This window comes from Heptranchias perlo, chromosome 17, assembly GCF_035084215.1.
Source record: "Heptranchias perlo isolate sHepPer1 chromosome 17, sHepPer1.hap1, whole genome shotgun sequence".
NCBI classification, from domain to species: domain Eukaryota; kingdom Metazoa; phylum Chordata; class Chondrichthyes; order Hexanchiformes; family Hexanchidae; genus Heptranchias; species Heptranchias perlo.
Window position 1 is genome coordinate 13,617,837 of NC_090341.1, and position 23,073 is coordinate 13,640,909.

At 40.2% G+C, this 23,073-nt stretch overlaps 1 protein-coding gene across 3 annotated transcripts in view; it reads right to left on the bottom strand.

The window, feature by feature from the left end:
- Positions 1-987: 987 nt before the first annotated feature.
- The window catches only part of mtmr14 (myotubularin related protein 14), a 74,297-nt gene continuing 52,211 nt past the window's right edge, over positions 988-23,073 (bottom strand). For 2 of the 3 annotated variants that reach the window (XM_067998522.1, XM_067998521.1), the window contains exons 17-19: positions 11,143-11,322; positions 8,962-9,114; positions 988-6,096 (exon numbers count right to left, since the gene is read on the bottom strand). In XM_067998522.1, coding sequence (XP_067854623.1) covers positions 5,919-6,096; positions 8,962-9,114; positions 11,143-11,322 — 511 coding nt within the window. In that variant the 3' untranslated portion in view covers positions 988-5,918. The remainder of the gene's footprint in view (positions 6,097-8,961; positions 9,115-11,142; positions 11,323-23,073) is intronic. The other variant, XM_067998523.1, reaches the window with a different exon arrangement.

Sequence of the window (23,073 nt, forward strand, 5' to 3'; positions counted from 1 at the left end):
CTATTGTCTGTTTTGGTGCACTGGAAACTCTTCTGCCACAAGGCAAATTAACATGTTAAAACAGACCAAGTTGCAATGAAACCTTGGTGAGCGTACACCTTTTGGAATTGCTCACTGGATGCTGAGAGCAGCACCGCCTCGGTAAGAGAGTTCAGAGAACCGAATGTTTGTAATGGCACAAGGCAACACATTGGACGAGTAAGAGGTCACGGATGACAACCATAACTTACTCGAAACTTTATTTTGTTAACTGCTGTGTGAATGGGTTAACAGGAGCCTTGGAAAATGAAGCATCACCATGCGGACAGAACTGAATTGGATTCATAAGGCTGGTCCGCGTTGTATTTTTTTTCTCTCTAGTTGTCACACGTCGTCAAACACAGCGCCACGGACAGGAGGTAAGCAAGTAACCGCCTATGATTTTAGTGAGACCAAGTGCATGGAGGGGAGGGAGAAAGAAGGGAAACATTGAACCCCAGTCCGCTATCGGACACAGTGAACAATTGTGATTACACAGAAGTATTGCCAGAAGCCTTGGGCAGGCCAAGTGACCGTCCTCCAGGGAATGATACTCATGACGAGGAGAAATCCCCATAAGAAAAATTCCATTACCCCAGGCAATGAAATGCGCCAATGTTCGAAGCCTGCATACTTCAAGCAACTTTTCCAAAAACAGAAATCCAGTAACAGTGAAACGCATGATGAGCATCTCACATGCAGATATGAAAATAAAATGTTATACGAGTATTTGTAAATCGCCTATGCAGTTACCTAAGATCAGTTGATTGAATGCAAACTTTATATAAAGGGTTGTGGGGAGGATGCACAAGCCCTTTGCAAGCTTTTTAATAAATAGATTGTATAGCTCTCTATGTTACTTGAATTAACATTATTGGAAAATGTTTATCATTTAATAGCACTGTGTGCTTGAGCACATTTTGATCCGAGACACATACATTAGATGCACAATGAATATGAGGCCAAATCTTTTGGTCAAGATTTCAAGTTTATTATTTGTATCTAAGTTGTGATACTTCATACACATGCAGAGAGCACTGCCTGAAACAAGAAGTCCCGAAGAACCATTACAGTCATTTACAAAATCATGTACTTCATGGAACAGTAATCTGTGAAAATTGAAGTCATATCTTTCTTCACTTTAAGAGTACTGAGTACAGAATATTCCATAAACCAGCTTCTTTAAAGGAGTTCTTGCAATATACAAAGCACATTACCACAATATTAATTTGTTAAGGTTCCTCAGAACAGGTATGATCCGACAAAAAGGAAAACATAAGGCCTCAAGCTCAGCAATATACATGCAACCAAATCAAGATGGACATACCAGTTTTCAGTAAGAGATTAAAGGCAAGTTTTGCACAGGATCAGTGAAGACTGAAAAAGAAAATTGGAACTGTACAATTCACTGGCATTACTGATCTTAACAAAGTCCAGGTCTCCAGCCCAAATGGATAAACACTCAACTTCAAAATAGAAAGTCATGGGTTGTGTCTTGAAGGTGCTCTAGATCACCTTCCATGAGTTGACCCAATTAAATGGCAATCATGATTCAGATCATCCTTGCCTTGCTGGCTTGAAAAGGATAAATGTTGCAGTGAGAGGAATTAAAAACACAACACAAACCTGTTTCCCAAATTAATTTCATGTCCCTCACTATTACCATCAAAAAAGAAAAGCAGCAGTAACAGCATACATGATCTCAATATGGGAGAGAAACAGGGATTCTTACTTTCTACCATTCAGGCTGCCATACCTTCGTATGTGCCCATGTTTAAATAATGTCCTACAAAGCACAAACATGATTCTTCTTTTAAGAGACTACTTCTGATTCTAACAATTTCTAAAAAGTGATCGGATTAGCAACCAATGTACAGCTAGGGATATCAAGATGCATTTTGAGCCCAGTGTTACAGCACTAGTTTTATTATATATATTTGAAAATAATTTTCTTTAACTTACAACATTTAGACAAATACCTTTTTGGGTTATCATGCACTATCAAAATACTCCCAGTTTTTTTTTTAAAAAACAGGCTGACAAGAATCTTTATTTGCAAGATTGCAGATTTAAAGCGGCATTATCATGGTTTTTGGAGGGAAGTGCTTCTAAACACACTCAATTCTTAAAACAGCGCTGCAGCAGATACTGTATCAGTTGTGTGGCAAACCATTTGTGGAATCATATTACTTGTTACAATGGATAAAAGCACTTTTTTTTTATTAGCAACCGGCAAAATTGGTGACACAGCACAGGTTACATTACCAGGGTGATAACATCATTCTAGAACTAGGTGGAAGGATGAAAAAATCCACCTCATATACTTGGGTGATAATACTCAAAAATGGTGGCTTAATTATGAAACAATTTTCAGGAACACTTTTTGCCCATTAGCAAATTGGTGTTTGCAGGGTTGGATTAAAAAGAGTGCTAATGCAACTGAAGGTTTTTAAACCGTAAGAGAAAAAGAAAGAGAATTATAGTTTTAATGAGACAGTTCACTCTTAAGCATAATATTCCTCTTCCTAGCAAACAAATATTCACACACTGCTTGTTGCTAGCCTGGTAGATCATGACTCAACATTATGCTCTCTTTCAGCCAACATCAAATCCAATCTAAAAAGTTTTTGCTGCCCCTTTCTCTCACCCAGCATCAATCAGACTCATCCCTACACCACCAGCGTGTTAAAGGCACTAGACCAATTCCAGTGCTGAGAATTGTACTAGTGGGAATTTCACACTCCAGCAACATACTAAATCCCTCATTAATGATATCTCATTTTACATACAATCAACCCCAAGGTCTTTTTGGACAACTCAAAAAAGTACCATATTCATAGCCCTACTGTAGTACAAGCCAGACATTGACTGCACAAACCATAATCTCGGGGGTTGGGGGGGGGGAAATGGTCTTATTTCTTGCATTTAAACCTAACAAAGACATCTCCAGTCCACAAAAAAAGGAACAATTCTTTAAGAGATTATCTGCACCATTAAGAAATGGAATGCACATGAAATCCTTCAAGGAAATATGGTTATCTAGCTGGGAGAGGAGGAATTTAACAAAAAACACAAACATCTTAGTAAATTAATCTTGGGTAAATAATTGAATGGGAGAGGTTTTTTTAACTAATGGCTCTTACACTTTAGGGCAGCTTTCAAAGTTTGACATTTTACTACAGCTAGTGAGGGAACCCTCAGCGTTCTCTACAGTCCCCTTAGTATCCAAATAAAATACAACCAAACTTCATAAAGTTCCCATTATAAACAGCCTTGATCAGCAAAGCGTTATTTTAATAAGCCAACATATCCTTTAAAACAGACAGATCAGTAGGTCACACAACACCTTCCTGGGTTACAGTGTACATTGTACATCAGTACATAACCTGTTAAAGCAATCTCCCACTTAAAAATTGAAAAAGGTTTAATTCACTTACTTGGAGAACACCTTCTTTAGGTGTGGTATTGTTGTCCACATAACATAATGCAACAGTCCAAATATGCAATGCACACTTAAATAGCAGATTAATCCCAATTCTCACCATCTGATTTAAATGATTAAACAGGTTAGTTTAACCTCTTATTATTCACTAACCCTGATCTTTCTTTTTAAACTGGCCTATCAATACTTCTGTGTGTCATCCAATGTACTGTTTACGCACCACTGTTTGAATATATGCTCAGTTGGGGAGTGGGGAGGGTAGGAGAAGAGTGGGAAGTATATACAAGAACTGAAGCAGGAAAAATAGAAAGGAAGAAAACTGTAAATGCTGGAAATCTGAAATAAAGACAGTAAATTCTGGAAATGCACAACAAGTTGGTCAGCAGCTGAAGAGATAAAAGACTGTTAACATTTAAGGTAGATTTGGTCAGAATTGAAAGATTTACACTCAAAACATTTATTTCTTTACAGGTGCTGATGCATTTTCCGCACAGTTTTTAATTAAAGAACAAAAACCTATTCTATTCTTAAAAGCTGCTCTAGAAAAGTAGTGGTAAAGGAAGGGGATGAGACCTAAGTGACGTTTATATGTTAAATGCCACAGATACGGTAAACACAGAACATTTCTTCAAATTAAGCCAATCAGGTAGAACCAGAGGACATGAATTTAAATTAGTGAAAGGCAAATTTAAAACAATTATTAGGAAGCAATTCTTTATTCAGAGTGATAAATTATTGGACAAATTTGCTGGGCAGGATAGTTAAGGCAACAAAATTGGGGATTCAAAATGCAGCTGGATGCGAGAATCAGGGCATTGGAGGGATGAGTTTCGATGGGTCATATGGCCTCTTCTCATCCTTGACTTTTCTAATGCTCTTATATGCAAGAGTTCAACGTTGATTCCACTGTCAACAGCTTGACTGCTACATTTAAGAAGGTCATTTGCCACTTGACTGTTGGATCATCTTCCTCCTCTGAAGAATTCTAGTATGAAATTTCAAAAGCTTGCAAGATCTCTAATTCAAGTGATGCAACACACAGCTTCCGCCCCCTTTGATCCTCAACTGCAGGCTTTTCTAAGGAAACTTAAAAAAAAATCTTGTAAAAATTTGAACAGCTGGATTATACAATAGAACCCAGGGACGATCAGCTCCATGTTACCAAAGGAAATAGATAACCTTAACAGGGATTAAACTACATTTAAAATAAATAGATTAGGTTTTTTTTAAAAAAGTGTTACAAAAATATTATCCAAGTTTTTTAAGCAGGTTAAAATGTAGTATTAAAAAATAGAAAAAATCTTAAATCTTTAGAACCTCTGTCTAATGCTGAATTAAATTAGGTCTGCTAATGACAACATACTATCTTATATTTTATTCTTACTTATGTTGACAGACATTTTCAAACCAATTCATTCATTGGTTGGATAAGCTGTTAGAATCTAGCAGAACCTTACTGAATCGGAGTAATTTACTATTAACATTATCAGAGCCTGTACTACCACTACAGATAATTTGGCAAAATCACAGCAGTGGTTACAGTCGCTGGATTCACCGGATAACTTTCCCATGTGGCTTCAACCAGCAAGTTGCCACTCAAGTTAACCAAACAGCTGTTTTCACAGATTTGATTTGACTCTTTCCCTCTCCCTGCCCCTCCCCCACTATCTGTAGGTTAGCTTTACTAGGATTGCAGCCTATGATAGGCACAGTACTCCACTATGTAAAAGTGAGAACACCATAATAAGGTCCACACTTATAACAATGAAATTAATAAGCCTTTGGGAATAACTGGGTGTCAGATGTTTGAGGTTAATAAGATAAACCATTTTGAAATGTTGCTAAAATTAACTCTATTTGAGTACTAGCTCTTTTTAAAAAAATAATCAACACACTAATTTCACCACACCTGTCTAGCCTTAAAGGAAGTTGCAAGATAGAAATTCCTTTATCTTATCAGGTAACAATAGATAGGAGTCTGATAACAATGATTTTTTTTCAAAAGCTTCAAAGCAGCAAACTTTGAAGTGGTTAAAAACGTCACTGGACTTGTTCACCACTACCTCTGATTGACTCTCATGCCTCTTAATACAGGAATTTCTAGCTTGCAAAGAATAAAGTAATTCATGACGACTACATATTTAAGTTCTCCAATGTAAATGCAATGAGGACAAAAGTACTTCAAGAATGAGCAGTCCTGTCCCAAAGGCTGAACCTGGGCCTGGTTTGCTCACTGTCTTCCACCAATATTTGGACGCTTGGGGGGTGACTCTCCAGCTTTCAGAAATAAGTTTCAGCAGAGAAAAAAAAAGTTTTCTAACAAGTAAACAAAATCTAAGGTCAAAAAGTGAAAGAGGAGATCTGGTTGAAAAACAAATTCACAAGTCCATCTTTGGCATTGTCACAATTGACATCTGCACAGTGATCCACACATTTAAAAAAACAAATGCGGGCTGTGTCAGACAATGCTGTTTGTGCCTCTGAGCCCGACTCCACGTGCAAACTGTTCAAGAAGTCCGCCGATGGCTGACGGGCTGGATGACACAGATTTGAGGCCCACGGTTGCACTGTACGCAGACAAGAATATGGCTCGAACTTCCTCCAGCTTGGCCCTGCGTTCTGGGATGAGCGGATACCTGCAAGAAGACAAGCTGGTTAATTCTATTGTCAACTTGAGATTCCATTGAGACTGATATTACTCAATCAGATTTTTAAACACCAAATGCCTCATTGTTCCCTTTCATCTGCGTTAAAAATAAGCCTGGAAATATTTTACCCTTGGACTTATTTTTAAAAAATAGCCTTCTACTGATACATATAGGCCAACTGCCATTGTGTTAAACTGAAGCATGTCCTCAAGAAAATAAATCAGCATCTTCACTGAGATTGGAGGCTGCTAGAACCAGATATGTTGGCTGGCAGCTGTTAGAACACATTAGATTGGTTGGGGGCAAGAATGGAACCAGCATAAAAGGAAATGTTGATAGGGTTAGATGAAGAGGGGTGGGAGGAGGCTGGTGTGGAGCGTAAATGCTGGCATAGACCAGTTGGGCCGAATGGCCCATTTCTGTGCTGTAGACTCTATGTGATTAGACTTTACTTCCTCCCATTGTTTGTTATGCACAAACTTGAAGCAGAAAAAATTTTAATGAGCTGGTGTTTTTTTTTTAAAAAGAGTTTGTTTGTCCCCAAAGAAGTTATGTATTAAAAAAAGGTGTTTATAAAAACTGTTGTCTTATTTGAAGGTTTATTTTCTCCAAGACTTGTTGCAATTTTTTAAAAAAGATTAAAAATGGATTTATTTGATTAATTGGCTTTATTTGAGTATTCCCTTCCCTGCATCGGCAGAACCACTAGAGGTGGAGTTAGAGTGATGATGAGTATTATTTAACTTAAAAAAAATTAAACATTTACACTCAATTACCATAGGCACCAAAATGAACTAGATCAGGTGTCAAAAAAAAATGACATTTTGGGGGGCGGGGAAAATAAATCTAATGATATTTGCACTATCACCCCTTTTAGTACATAGATCCCCCTTCAGTAACTTCTAAATCCAACGCTGCTGCAAAATGCACTTATTTTACTGCAATTAAAGTATTCACAGTCTTGAGGATATATCTGCAGCTTACGTTATGACAAACCTGTGTTGCACTGAACTTTCAGTCTGACTCCATGTCATAATGCCTATATTCAGGGCATGTTTTTTGAGCTGTAAGCTTCACTGGGGCCGTGTCAGCTTTGTTGTAGCTTTTTCTCAGCTTTTCCTAGTATGGCATGTACGCTAGTGCAACTTCTCACATCAAGCAATGTTACAGCCTGAATGTAAGTGCAAATTTAGTGCCATGTCTAGACCCGTGGCTCTCAGAAGTTAGGTGGAAAATGCTTAAACTAATTTTACACAGAATGCTTATAGCCTGTAAAGAGATAACTCCTATTCATCAATCTGACATAGATTGAAATTAGAAGTGAAAAGACAGCTGCACAACCCAGCTTTCTGCATTTTGTATTTAAAAAGTTGCCACTTTCATTGTTCTGTCCTCTCCCCTGTTAAGCCTTCCATCTCTTTTCAAATTCCTCACTTCTGCAGACAGCCTCCATCTCCTGGATGCCCAGCTGACCTCAGAAACTTGCCCAGTGGAGGTCACTGGCAGGAATTCTCCTCCTACCTACTGTAGTGCAATGTATAGGTACACCAATCCAGTGCGCCACATGGCTGCCAATCTCGATTTTGAGTTTACATGTTTCACCTTTGAACTGGAAATTCTGTTAAATGAGAATGAATGGCACAGGATTCGGTTCACTGGAATTCTATTCAATGAAATATAGTCCAAGTCATTGGAATTTCCCTCCTCTTAGATTAGATACATTTACCAGCTGTATTTTAGAAACGTATCCCCTTACAATGTAAATGATTCATAAACACCAAAAATATTTATTCAGACTTGATTATTTAAAGTAATTTTGTCTTAGATGTTCAAGTAGCCTTAAGTACGCTTAACACAAACTAAAACCGCCATCCTGTCCAGTTAGCAAACTTTTCATTAAAAAATAAAAACAAAAAACCTTTCCACGTAGCCATCAAAACCATTCATACCAGTCATATTATTAACCCCATCTCTCTCAGGGTTCTGTGAAATTGAAAATCTTATTTGGACAGGAGTATTGAGGGCATATTGTGCCATTATGTGATCAGTTTCCATAAAGGACCCTTTCTTTCATCAACAAGATTCTCAAGGGATTCATTGGCAGTGTCAGCAGTGGTTCACTGCCTGAAAGCTGATGGATATAGGAATTATTTCTGTTCTTACTGCAACTCGCCTTTATTTTCAGGTTTCAATTCTGACAGCTATTTAAGCATAATTGATTTATTGACTGCAAGAGCTCGCACCCATTTGTTTTCTCACCACGACACAGATCAGCACAAAAATCCTCCTTGCAGCCAAGCTCATTTCCACCGTCATACTTTGGCTTTGTTTTTCTTCTTTCTTCCTTCCACTCCCACAATTGTGCCTACTGCACATGTGAGAGCCTCATGCATTTGAAATCAGGTATAAATGCCTGAAATGCAATGGAGACCCCGCCAAAAAACAAAACAAATGTAGAACAACAATTGAATGTTCACTTCTGATATCACATTTGGTAACATTACTTTCAGTTCCCTATAGTTTGTAAATTTATTTTCTTCTACTTCTGTAGGTCTCCCCAAAATAACTTGACTTCTTCCAGGTTCTCGGCAACAGTGTTGTAAACCAGTTTCTTTGAGGAATGCAAGAGATATGCTATTTGGGCTGGTTACAAATATTTCTTCCTTCTGGAGAAGATCCAGGCCCCTACTGAGCTCCAGCTGAGAATGGAAACTCACCACGTAAAGAATTGAGCAGGTAATGGACAGGGAGGAGGAGATGAGAGGGACAGACGGGCAGACAGACAGAGGGAGACACCTGTAACAGGATAAAATAATTTTGACGCAAAAGTTGCATAACCTCAGCAACACTCACAGTCTCCCATTGGCTCCATCATCTTGAATGTTGAAGGGGAGGGGTGAGTCATTGGTAACTACAGCCTGGTCATGAATACTGCCACAGCCAGACACGATCTGCCAGCTGCCATAATCCGTGGAAGAGGATGAAGAATGAGAATACTCTGTGGAGCTGCACAGGAAGACAGTGAAATACAAAATAAGCACAACTGGCCCTTTGGACTGAGCTAGAGTTTTTAAAAAAAATCTCTTTAAATGGTTAACCCACATATTCCATAGTTATGAAAGGACTTCCGAATTGGTTTCTTCTCCACTGAGGCCAGTATCTTTTCCGTGTCAAAGGGACATTAAGCCATTAAGTACAGCAATACCTGATTGCTTCTATAGGTTAAAAGCTTCTGTTAGAAGCTATAAAAAATTATGTTGCAACGAACATTGTGCCTAAAGCACGTGATATATACTCAATGAAAATTAATTATATTTCAGATGTCACTGTAGATCCAATTCTAGTAGACGCTAATGTAATGAACAAAATTTGCAATGCCAAGGCTGCAACTCCTCCTAATGTTGACAGCAATTTGATTCTGCTAGGCCAATATGGAATCAAAATCAGTGGTGTAGAAATCTTGAAATCCTCTTCAAAAGATCTTAAAAGGGTGGCGACAAGGGCAGAGGGAGTGTTTTGTATTCCATCCACCTAATTCAATTTTGTTTTAAAAAAAGGTCTCCTACCCAATAGAAGATATTTAAATTTGGTATGGTTTCCATAGCTGTGCAAAGACATGCACATATGCTGGATGCCAGATGGCTAGTAGATGTTTTCTGCTGCAACACCTCCCAGTCAGCATACAGGACTAGAAACAAGGCAGATCTCGGTTGCTCCTTATGGTGCAGTTCCTGGGCTGGTCCTGTAGTAAGGTGGCTCCCTGGTGAGAGTGGAAACTTAAAATTGTGGGAAGAGGCAGAGCTGGGACATAAACGTTTGGATGTCACGTTATCTCCTTGTTGGGGAGGGGTGATAGAGAAGAGTATTTTAAGAGAAAGTACGTCCCACTGTGCACACAATTACCTTTACATTAACTTAGAATTAGTTTAACTGCAAATTGGAATAGAGTTAGAGGAAATAGTAAATCTTAAAACAAAATATAGGGTCATATCAACAATGAGTTTAGAAAGAGAATGAGGTGGAGTTAGAGCACAGTAGGTCATTAAAGAATTAAAGGAATTGAGGAAGCCAAGAGAAACAACAAAGGTTTACTATGGAGGGAGAAATGTGTCAGCAATACTTCCAGAGCTACCACGTGGTTTTCCTTTTCAGATTTTCAAAACAGGTCAGTAACTCACCCCTGGTGAATGTAATTTTTCAACACTGCTACACTACAGAAGCCATGCTGAGGGCTTTACGCATGCCAGCCCTCTGTCCAGAAAGTAGAAATGCCAACTTTAGCACAATAACCGTACAAAATGTGCAAAATACATTGTTTAGCCAAACTGCCAAATAAAAGGTTAATCTGGAATGGTGTGCTACCACAATCATGCTGGAGCTTCAACGTGCTGTGCCATTGGGCGGTAGAACACAGGGGCAGCCCCCAGCTGTCTACATAGTACCTTTCTACATTTGCCAACATAACAGTGATTGCATTTCAGAAAATAATCCATTGGTGTAAAGCTCTTTGGGACATCATGAGGACGTGATAAGGCACTACATAATTGAAAGTTCTTTCTTTCTAAATTTGAGACTTGCCATTGTCTGCAGGCATTGAGGGAATGCCAGGTACTTTCCCCATGGGGTTGTGGGGAAAAGAGAACAGAATAAACAATGACTGGGAGGATGTTACAAGGTTAGAACACTAGGGGTTTGGATAAACAGTGGATAACTTACATGATCATTCAAGCCCTGACCACATCTTATAGCCTTGGACATAATTTACTTGTTGTTATTGCACAGATTTAAAGTTAACCCTTTCAGGCATTTACCATTCTAATCTAGATATTCCATTATTGCTGCAATTATTGCCAATTTTATCTGTGCTGTTCTACATCAAGCAACAAGGGGAGCTTTTTTTCCCCATTAAGATGCAATAACAGTTTGTTAGCTATTGCAAAGTAACAGTGTATTTGAACCCACGTACTGTGGCATGCCCTTAAGCAGCCGTTACCCTATATATCCTCAGTAGAGAGAGGATGAAAGCACACTAACCTCCTTTCAGGAACAGCCAAGGGACTACTACTCCCTGTTCTCAGGAAGTTATTTTCTGATTGGCAGAACGATGGCCTAGCTTCAGAGATACTAGGTTGCAAGAACCGGTCTTCTGGTTGGTTAGGCAAGTGTGGTTTATTCCACACAACATTCTGTGGGGACGACGTTCGGCCTCTTCTCCTGGAAATCAATGGAAGCAGATAAAATTATAGAAGAATGGAAATGCTTTTTTACAAATCCAGAATCCCAGATGCTGATGACATTAGAGTGATGGCACATTGTCTGATGAATGCATTTTTGCGTCAATGCTCCAAGCAGTGTGTGCGGGCAGTCTTGTACTTAAAAGAATATAGTCCAGCTTTAAATGAATATTTATTAAAAAAAATACCCAATCACTTTCACATCTCAGAGGATGCTGGGAACCAAGACCAAGAAAAGTAGCAACACATTTTTGCAGCCAATTTTGGCAATGGCACAAAGATTATGTCCCTAATGAGCAAGCAAGCTAATGCACAGCAAAGTTTTTGAAAAAAACAGGAATTTCTTAAGATCCAGAATGAGGTGGAGGGCTTTTTCCCTGACAAAAAGGCCCACTGTGGGCCCTTATTCTTGAGTTCCATCGTGGAACAGGAGGCAGCCATTTGGCCCACCGTGCCTGTACCAGCTCTTTGAAAGAGCTATCCAATTAGTCCCACTCCCCTGCTCTTTCCTCATAGCCCTGTAACTTTTTTCCCTTCAAGTACTTGTCCAATTCCCTTTTGAAAATTACTACTGAATCTGCTTCCAACACCCTTTCAGGCGTTGCATTCCAGATTATAACAACTTGATGCGTAAAAAAATGTTTCCTCATGTCGCTTCTGGTTCGTTTGCCAATCATCTTAAATCTGTGTCCTCTGGTTACCGACCCTTCTGCCACTGGAAACAGTTTCTCCTTGTTTATTCTATCAAAACCGTTCATGATTTTGAACACCTCTATCAAATCTCCTCTTGGCCTTCTCTGCTCGAAGGAGAACAGCTCAGCTTCTCCACATAACTGAAGTCCCTTATCCCTGGTACCATTCTAGTAAATCTCTTCTGCACCCTCTCTAAGGCCTTGACATCCTTCCTAAAGTGTGGTGCCCAGAATTGAACATAATACTCCAGCTGAGGTCTAAACAGTGTTTTATAAAGGTTTAGCATAACTTCCTAGCTTTTGTGCTCTATGCCTTTATTAATAATGCCACAGATCCCATATGCTTTTTAAGCACTCTTCTCAATTTGTCTTGCCACTTTCAAAGATTTGTGTACATACACACCCAGGTCTCTCTGTCCCTGCACTCTTTTTAAAATTGTACCATTTAGTTTATATTGCCTCTCCTCATTCTTCCTACCAAAATGTGTCACTTCACACTTCTCTGTGTTAAATTTCATCTGCCATGTGTCTGACTATTACCTCCTGATGTCTGTTATTAGCCTCCACATTGTTTACTACATTTCCAAGTTTCATGTCACCTGCAAACTTTGAAATTATACCCTCCATACCCATGTCCAGGTTATCAATATATCACAAAAAGAGCAGTGGTCCTAATACCGACTTTTGGGGAACACAGTAGTATACTTCCCTCTAGTCTGAAAAACAACCGTTCACCACTATTCTCTTTCTGTCCCTTAGCCAATTTTGTATCCACGCTGCCATTGTCCCTTTAATCCCATGGGCTTTAATTTTGCTAACAAGTCTATTGTGTGGTACTTTATCAAATGCCTTTTGAAAGATCATATACACAACATCAACCGCACTACCCTCATCAACCCGCTCTGTTACTTCAACAACGAACTCAATCAAGTTAGTCAAACACCATTTTCCTTCAACATACCCATGCTGACTTTCATTTATTTTCCAAGTGCCAATTTTGTCCTGGATTATTATCTCTGAACATTTCCCCACCACCGATGTTAGGCTGACTGGCCTGTAATTGCTGGGTTTATCCCTCTCCCCCTTTTGTACAGGGGTGTATAACATTTTCAATCCTCCAGTCCAGTGGCGCTACTCCCATATCTAAGGAGGATTGGAAGATTGTGGCCAGAGCCGTAACAATTTCTTCCCTTACTTCCCTTAGTAACCTAGGATGCATCCCATCTGAACCGGATGACTTTTCTACTTTGAGTACTGCCAACCTTTTAAGTTCCTTCTCTAACTATTTTTAGACCTCTCCAATATCGCTACTACCTCCTCCTTTATTGCTACATCGGCAGCATCCTCTTCTCTAGTGAAGACCAATGCGAAGAATTCATTTATTACCTCAGCCTCCACAAGAAGTGCTATATAAAATTAATTTTTTCCTTCCTTGAGCACTTGGCTGCAAACAGATGCAGATCATTTGACTTCATTTACCACCGTCTAAAAAGTTATTGAAGTTGGGAGTCCATACTACAAGAAGTTCAAGCAGCAGGGCTTCATAAAGAGTCTTGCTAATGGCACCACTACAGTGGATGCAACCATCAACCCAAAATCCTACAAGACCTGCTCCGCTGACACTTCCTTCAAAGAGATAAAAGCTTCTCTTTGCGGTGTTTAAAAACGGTCTAGTGAGGCTATCTCTAATAAAGTTTGGAAATGGGTCAGGCAGTTATACAGGTGACTCCCAACATGCCTGTCTCAACCACTAGCCTTGTTAGGTGTTCGTGGCACATCCCATATGCTTCGACCCACTTGGATGTGGGTGACTGTGAAACTATAGGCGGCCCAGACAATCGAACTCTCCCTATTGTGGGAAGCTACTTGGCAGTGAAGGTTCTTACTCAGGAGGCGGTGAAAGCTTTCTGAATGCTACTTTCCAGAAGGAGAATCCATTCATTTGTGCAGACATGTGAGGTAATCATATCTTAATACTGAAAATAACATCATTTTTGAAAGAAGCAAACTTTCCAGCACTGGGGCATCAAAGACCAAAGGGGAAATAAAAGCAAGAAAATATGACTGAAAAAGTATCTGAAAAAAAATAGAATAAAATGGGGGGAAAAGAAATGAACATACAAAGAAAAATGAGAGTTGAGGAAAAAGACATCAGTAAATGAGTAAAATCAGGATAGCTAGAAAGGAGAGAGAGACATGACTACGTTAAAATTGTAATTGATTTATCCACCCCAACACTGATGCTGTCTAAAGAAAAATGGATGGTCTAATGACAGCACTGTGACTAACTGTATATAAATGTAAACAAAAAGATAGAAGATGATCATGAAATATGTTTTCAGCTGCAAGACATGATCCTAGTAGTGGCAACATCATGGATCTGGGACTTGCAGAGTTAAATGTATAGTGAGTATGTAGACATTGTGCTGCAGTTACAGTTAAACATGATAGATTTGATATGCACATTTTTGCTTTTTGTTCTGCTGTGAATTTTTAAAAAAAAGGAATATTGAAAGCTAGTCTCATATCACCAGCCTTTTAAAAAAAGTCAATTAAAATATTTCCTTGCTATTTTGAAATTGTTTTTTTGTTTACACAGTGAATCCTAATGGTACAACTGCAGGAAAAGACTACGAAAGGGTACGAACCTGAGAGCGTCAGGAAACTGAATTAACCCCTTATGAGCCATGGATACGTTTTCTCATCTTTTTCATGCAATGCGAGCCCAATTAAAGTTGCCCCCAACTTTGGCCCTCCATTTGCCACAACACCACTGATTTTCTCAACTCCTTCACCTCTACCTTCAATACCTTCGTCTCCAGCAAAACATTCACCGTCTCCCATTCTGGTTGTTTCTGCAGTACAGCCCCCATCCTCACGCTCTCAAATCTGAGACACGCAAACTTGAGCATACCTGGCATACAACTGGCTTACCCATCCATTGCTCTTCTCTGCCAAACTGTCTACTACTCTAGGATTATCCCAAAGGGCAAAGATAACCCCAGACTCCTTTTCTCTACTACCAGTTGCTTCTCTTAAACCCTCTCCCCTTCATCCTCCAGTCTAATAAGCGTGAGGAGCTCATAAAATTTCTTTGTCACCAATCTCAAGACCATCTGTTCAGATGCCTCTGCTCTTTCCCCCCTTTTCCATGTCTCCTAAACCAATTTTGATAAGGTCCCACACAAGAGGTTAGTGTGCAAAATTAAAGCACATGGGATTGGGGGGAAATATACTGGCATGGATTGAGAATTGGTTGACAGACAGGAAACAGAGAGTAGGAATAAACGGGTCTTTTTCTGGGTGGCAGGCAGTGACTAGTGGGGTACCGCAGGGATCAGTGCTTGGGCCCCAGCTATTCACAATATATATCAATGATTTGGATGAGGGAACTGAATGTAACATTTCCAAGTTTGCAGACGACACAAAGCTGGGGTGGAATGTGAGCTGTGAGGAGGATGTAAAGAGGCTCCAATGTGATTTAGACATGTTGGGTGAGTGGGCAAGAACATGGCAGATGCAGTATAATGTGGATAAATGTGAGGTTATCCACTTTGGTTGTAAAAGCAAAGACAGATTATCTGATTGGGAAAAGGGGAGGTGCAACGAGACCTGGGTGTCCTTGTACACCAGTCGCTGAAAGCGAGCATTCAGGTGCAGCAAGCAGTTAGGAAGGCGAATGGTATGTTGGCGTTCATTGCAAGAGGATTTGAGTACAGGAACAGGGATGTCTTACTGCAGTTGTACAGAGCCTTGGTGAGACCACATCTGGAGTATTGTGTGCAGTTTTGGTCTCCTTATCTGAGGAAGGATGTCCTTGCCATGGAGGGAGTGCATCAAAGGTTTACCAGACTGATTCCTGGGATGGCAGGACTGACGTATGAGGAGAGATTGGGTCGACTAGGCCTATTTTCACTAGAGTTTAGAAGAATGAGAGGTGATCTCATTGAAACATAAAATTCTAACAGGACTAGACAGACCAGATGCAGGGAGGATGTTCCCGACGGCTGGGGAGCCCAGAACCAGAGGTCACAGTCTTAGGATACGGGGTATGCCATTTACAACCAAGATGAGGAGAAATTTCTTCACTCAGAGGGTGGTGAACCTGTGGAATTCTCTACCACAGAAGGCAGTGGAGGCCAAGTCATTAGATGTATTCAAGAAGGAGATAGATATATTTCTTAATGCTAAAGGGATCAAAGGATATGGGGAAAAAGCAGGAACAGGGTACTGAGTTAGACGATCGGCCATGATCGTTTTGAATGGCGAAGCAGGCCCGAAGGGCCGAATGGCCTACTTTTGCTCCTATTTTCTATGTTTCTATCTCCCTCCCACTGTAGCCTTGAATCCTCATCTCTCTCGTTTCTACCTTATCACCCCCTCCTTAAGCTGATCTCATCTATGAGACCTACCTCTTACTCCCTCGACCCCATTTCTATACTAAACTCCTGACCACCCAACTTCCATTCCTGATCCTCATGCTGGTCGACATTGTAAATGGTTCCCTCTCATCAGGCACTCTCCCCTCGCTTTCAATAGTGCCGATATCATCCCGATCCTAAAAAAAATCTCACCGTGTTATCACGTACTACTGCTCCATCGCCAATCTTTCTTTCCGCTCCAAGGTCTTTGAATGGGTGTTGTCTGCCTCTACTCATTGTGCGATGAATTTCCTCATCAACGTTCCAAATTTACCTTTTGAACCTGTGTCCCCTTGTCCTACTCTTGCAATTTAATTAAAGTAATATTCCGGAGTTACCTTATCCATGTCCTAACCATCTTGTACATTGCTGTAAGATTGCCTCTAAGATACCTCCCTTGTAGCCAGAAAAGCCCAAGTTTCTCTAGTCATTCCTTAGAACTCAGACCTCTAACACTAAGGATCAGCCTCATGACTCTTCCCTGCACTGTCTCCAGCACTTGAGTGTCTCCCTTATGTCTTGAGAAATGGATGCAGTACTTAAGGTATAGTCTGACCAGAGGACTGTGCACTTTGATCACTACTTCCTTTGACTTAGATGCAACTGTTCTGGCTATGTGGTTCAACATTCTATTCTATTGGCTTTGTTGAATGCTGCTTTACACTGGTTGGGCACGTTTAGGAACTTAGGAACAGGAGTAGGCCATTCAGACCCTCGCACCTGTTCAATCACTTAAATCGTGGCTCAACTACATTTACCCACCTTTGTTCCAGATCCCTTGATATCCCTTACTCAACAAAAATCTATCAATCTCAGTCTTGAAAATTTCAACTGACCCAGCATCTACAGCCTTCTTGGGAAGCAAATTCCAGATTTCCTATTCCCTTTGAGCAGAAAATTACTTCCTGATTTCACTGTTAAATGGCCTAGCTCTAATTTTAAGATGATGACCCCTTGTTCTGGATTCCCCCACCAGAGGAAATAGTTTCTCAGTATTTTCCCAATCAAATCCCTTTATCATTTTAAACACCTCTCAACCTTCTAAACTCAAGGGAACACAAACCACGTTTATGCAACCTGTCCTCATAATTTAACCCTTTAAGCCCTGGTATCATTCTGGTGAATTTGTGCTGTATCCCCTCCAAGGCCAATACATCTTCCCTGAGGTTCGGTGCCCAAAACCGAAAGCAATACGCCAGATGGGGTCTGACCAAGTCTCTATACAACTTGAGCATCACTTCCTGACTTTTGAATTCCAACCCCCTGGAGATAAAGGCCAACATCCTATTAGCCTTTTTGACTACTTTTTGTACCTATGCACTAGCTTTTAGTGATCTGTGTACATGTTTGCTCCTCCACAATGCCTAGTCTCTCACCATTAAGAAAATATTTTGATTTGTCTAATTCAATGGCGGAGCAGGCTCGAGGGGCTGAATGACCTGCTCCCTCTCAAACCCAATATAAAATCCAATCATATTATGATCACTATTTGCAAGATGCTCCCTTATAGTCAGATTGTTAACTAATTCTGGTTCATTACTCATCACTAAATCCAGTTTGGCCTGTTCCCTTGTCGGTTCTAAAACATATTGTTCTTGAAAGCTGTCCCAAATATATTCTAGAAATTAATTCCCTTTACTACTTGAGCTGTACTGCTTCTCCCAGTCTATGTGAAAATTAAAATTTCCCATTATAACCACAATGTTTTTGCTACATGATTCCCTGATCTCCATATTTATACATTCTCCCCCCCCCCCCCACATTACTATCAGGAGGTCTGTAGACAACTCCTACCAGAGTCTTGCATCTTTTGCTGTTCCTTAATTCTACCCATAGGTTTCCACTGTCCAATCACCTTTACTGAAATCCCTTCTTTCTACTGCAGTAATTGCATCTTATATCAGTATTGCTACCTCCTCATCTTTCCCAATTTCCTTGTCCTTTCTAAAAATCCAAAGCCTGGAATATTTAGCTCCAAATCATGCTCAAGTTGTAGCTGGGTCTCTGTAATGGCTACTACATCAAAATGTTATGCTGAATTTATGCTTCTAACTCACTTGTTTTATTTCTTATGCTACGTGCATTTGTATACAGAACTTTTACCTGGGTAACTGTCCCCACACTGCCCCCATATGTCCTGCTGGTCCTTTTCTCATGCTTTTTGATTTATAGTGTGGATTTTCCCCTCCTTCCCCCCCCCCCCTCCACCGACCCTCAACGAATACTAGTTTAAATCTTTCCACATTGCTCTATTCGCCCTTTATGCAAGGACATGGGTGCCTCTCTGGTTTAGGTGATGGCCAACCCTTCTATACAGCCATTCCTGGCCCCAAAAGTGGTCCCAGTGTCCCAGGAATCTGAAACCCTCCCTTTTACACCAACTTTCCAGCCAGGTGGTGACAATCCTAATCTTTCTGTCCCTATCTGGTCCCGCGCGTGGCACTGGGAGTAATCCAGAGATTACCACCCTGGAGGTTCGGTTTAGTTGTTAAGTCTACTAGAACTTCCAAGTCTCTTTCAGCTTCATCTATAGCTATTTCAACACTATATAGGAAGTACGTGTTGCTCACATATTTGTGAGACACCAAAAAGTTAAAAGTGGTGATCAGGATAGTGGCAATCCTGCCAATATTCATTAGCAGAGATTGTCTACATCTACGCACAGGTCCTAGTTGGAGGTATAATGTTTTTATACATTCAAAAACAATTCATTATACGATGGCTATTGGATTTATCACTAGTATTTGACAGTAAAGACAATTTAAAAATGCCAGGTCCTGACATAAACAATGGCACCCATGTGTACAGCATCAAATATGTAGGAAAAGTCCACTGCACAAGTTACAATGTCCTTCTTGGGAAAGAAGGACCAACCGTTTTACGCACCTTTACTAAATAAAACTGGACAAAAAAATTAAAACATTACAGCAACATATTGCTGAATATCATGAATTTGAGCAAAATACTCAATTTTCAAAAAAATTTCAATGAAGCTTAGAATATTTTACTGAAGAAAATATGAACTGCTGTAACATGAGGCAATTGCAGTTCTGCAGACAATTCAGTACAAGGTTTTGCTTAATAGAATGTAATTTTAAAGCAGTCACTTAAATGTCAAGGCAAAAACTTCCTGAAAGCAATGTTTTGGAACCAAAAAGAAGCAAAATGTATTCTATTTAGTCACGGGAAAAAGAATACAAGTGCTCTCTCACCATTTTAAAAGCCTTCAATTGCCATCAAAAGTGGAGGCAACTTCAGTCTACAATGTTCACTTGGTCTACAGCGATCTTTGCCCTGTACAACAACTTCAGTCCTCGTCATTATGGTAATAAATCAGTACTTTCAACACTATGAATTCTTTCAAAGAGCATTGTCTTTTAAAAAAAATTATTTGTTCATGGGATGTGGGCGTCGCTGGCAAGGCCAGCATTTATTGCCCATCCCTAATTGCCCTTGAGAAGGTGGTGGTGAGCCGCCTCCTTGAACCGCTGCAGTCCGTGTGGTGAAGGTTCTCCCACAGTGCTGTTAGGTAGAGAGTTCCAGGATTTTGACCCAGCGACGATGAAGGAACGGCAATATATTTCTAAGTTGGGATGGTGTGTGACTTGGAGGGGAACGTGCAGGTGGTGTTGTTCCCATGTGCCTGCTGCTCTTGTCCTTCTAGGTGGTAGAGGTCACGGGTTTGGGAGGTGCCGTCGAAGAAGCCTTGGCGAATTGCTGCAGTGCATCCTGTAGATGGTACACACTGCAGCCACGGTGTGTCGATGCTGAAGGGAGTGAATGTTTAGGGTGGTGGATGTGGTACTAATCAAGCGGGCTGCTTTATCCTGGATAGCGTCGAGCTTCTCGAGTGTTGTTGGAGCTGCACTCGTCCAGACAAGTGGAGAGTATTGCATCACACTTCTGACTTGTGCCTTGTAGATGGTGGAAAGGCTTTGGGGAGTCAGGAGGTGAGTCACTCGCCACAGAATACCCAGCCTCTGACCTGCTCTTGTAGCCACTCTATTTATTGAAAAATGTTTGGCAAACGTTTTCAGAGGTGCATGAAAATGTGGTAGCATACTTCACATCTTCTGCAAAAAAATACATTTCTTAGAGATACATTTTTAAAAAATCAACACTGCCTCAATAAAGTGAAGCAGACTTTGCGTCTACTGCATCATGAACTTCCCCACTAGTCAAATAGAGTAACCCCAAAACAAATTTCAAAGCTGATTATTACAGGAGAACAGCCTGTCTGAAAACTCAGGGCAATGCAGGTCTCTTGCCAGGGGAAACAATTCCTCCCTACTTTCTCTATCAAAACTCCTCATTATTTTGAATACCTCTATTAGGTCCCCCCATAACCTTCTCTACTCTAATGAGAACAATCCCAGCTTCTCCAATCTCTCCACATAACTGAAGTCCCTCATCCCTGGTATCATCCTGATAAAGTTCATCTGTACCCTCTCCAAGGCCTTGACATCCTTCCTAAAGTGTGGTGCCCAGAATTGTACACAATACTCCAGCTGAGACCTAACTAGTGATTTGTAAAGGTTTAGCATGACTTCCTTGTTTTTGTATTTAATGTCCCTATTTACAAATCCCATACGCTTTCTTAACCGCCTTATCAACTTGCCCTGCCACCTTCAAAGATTTGTGAATATGCACCCCCAGGTCCCTCTTTTGCAACCCCTTCAAAATGGTACCATTTAGATTATACTGCCTCTTCATGTTGTTCCTTCCAAAGTACATCATTTCACATTTATCTGCATTAAATTGCATCTGCCATGTGTTTGCCCATTTCACCAGTCTGTCTATGTCCTCCTGAAATATGCTACTATTCTCCTCAATACTTTTTATGTTGCCAAGTTTTGTATCATCCGCAAACTTCAATATTGTATTCCCTATACCCAAGTCCAGGCCATATAAGAAAAGCAATGGTCCCAATACCGATCCCTGGGGGACCCCACTGCATACTTCTCTCCAGTCAGAAAAACATCCTTCACCACTACTTTCAGCCTCTTATCCCGTAGCCAATTATCTACCCAAGTTACCAATGTCCCTTTAATCCTGCGTGCTTCTATTTTCCGAATAAGTCTTATGTGGTACTTTATCAAATGCCTTTTGAAAGTCCATCTACTGCACTAACTTCATCAACCCTCTCTGATACTTCAAAGAACTCAATCAGGTTAGTCAGGCACGATTTGCCTTTAACAAATCCGTGCTGACTATCCCTTATTAACCCATGCTTCTCCAAGTGAGAATTAATTTTGGCCCTGACAATGGTCTCTAGTAGTTTTCTCATCACTGATGTTAGACTAACTGGCCTGTAGTTACCAGCTTTAACCCTCTCCCCTTTTGTCAATAGGGGTGTAACATTTGTAATCCTCCAATCCTCAGGCACGACTCCCATATCAAAGGAGGACTGAAAGATTGTGGTCAGAGCTTCTCCTATCTCCACCCTTGTTTCCCTCGGCAACCTAGGATGCATCCCATCTCGATCAGGTGACTTGTTAACTTTGAATGTGCCAACCTATTTAGCACCTCCTTTCTATCTATTTTTATACTATCCAATATCTCTACACCCCCCCTCCTCTACAGTGACATTAACTTCATCCTCTTCTTTTGTGAAGACAGATGCAAAGTACCCATTCAGTACCTCAGACATGCCCTCTGCCTTCACAAGATGATTTCCTTCTTTGTCCTTAATTGGCCCCACCATTCCTTCAACTATCCTTTTACTTTTTATGTGTTTATAAAAGATTTTTTGGGCTCCCTTTTATGTTACCTGCTAATCTTATCTCATATTCTCTCTTTGCCCTTCTTATATCCTTTTTCAATTTCTCCCTGCGCTCTCTGTATTCTGCCTGGTTTTCTACTGTATTCTATACCTGACAAATGTCATAAACTTCCTTTTTCTGTTTTATTTTAGCCTCTATTTCCTTTGTTATCCAGAGAGATCTAGCTTTGGGTGCCCTATCTTTCCTCCTTATGGGAATACGCTTGGTTTGTACCCAAAATATCTCCGCCTTGAAGGTTTGCCATTGCTCATTTACTGTTTTCCTGGCCAATCTTTGCTGCCAGTAAACCTGTGCTATCAATTGGTAAATTCATTATTAATGTACACTGTCTTGTTCGGTGACAAGGCAGTTAGCTTTTTTGGTGTATTCTATCACAAGTAAGTGCTGTTACGCTCATTTAAATGATCTAAATTTAAATATATAAAAATATAAGGGTCAACTTTCCCTGAAAATAAATGTGGCATCAATAAAATGGCTTTAATTTGATCACAAAAGTGATTATATATACCTGGCTCAGTTCCAACCTAAGTTGTAACCGTGTGCCAGTATTCATTCAAGTGACTGTGTGTATCCAAGTCAACCTGACAGGTGAAAGGTGTTAGTTGACTTTTCATATCAAAGAGGCAAAAAACCTGATGTTTCATGTTTATTTCTGTCAATTCATCATCAGAAGCAGAAATGTATTACTGACTTTAAATTCCATCTGCCACTTTTCTGCCCATTCCAGCATCTTATCAATATCCCCTTGCAACTTTTTTCAGTCCTGAGAATTATTTATCTGACTTCCTGTTTTAATTTGGCTGCAAATTTGGGCACCACTCACTCTAGCCCTACA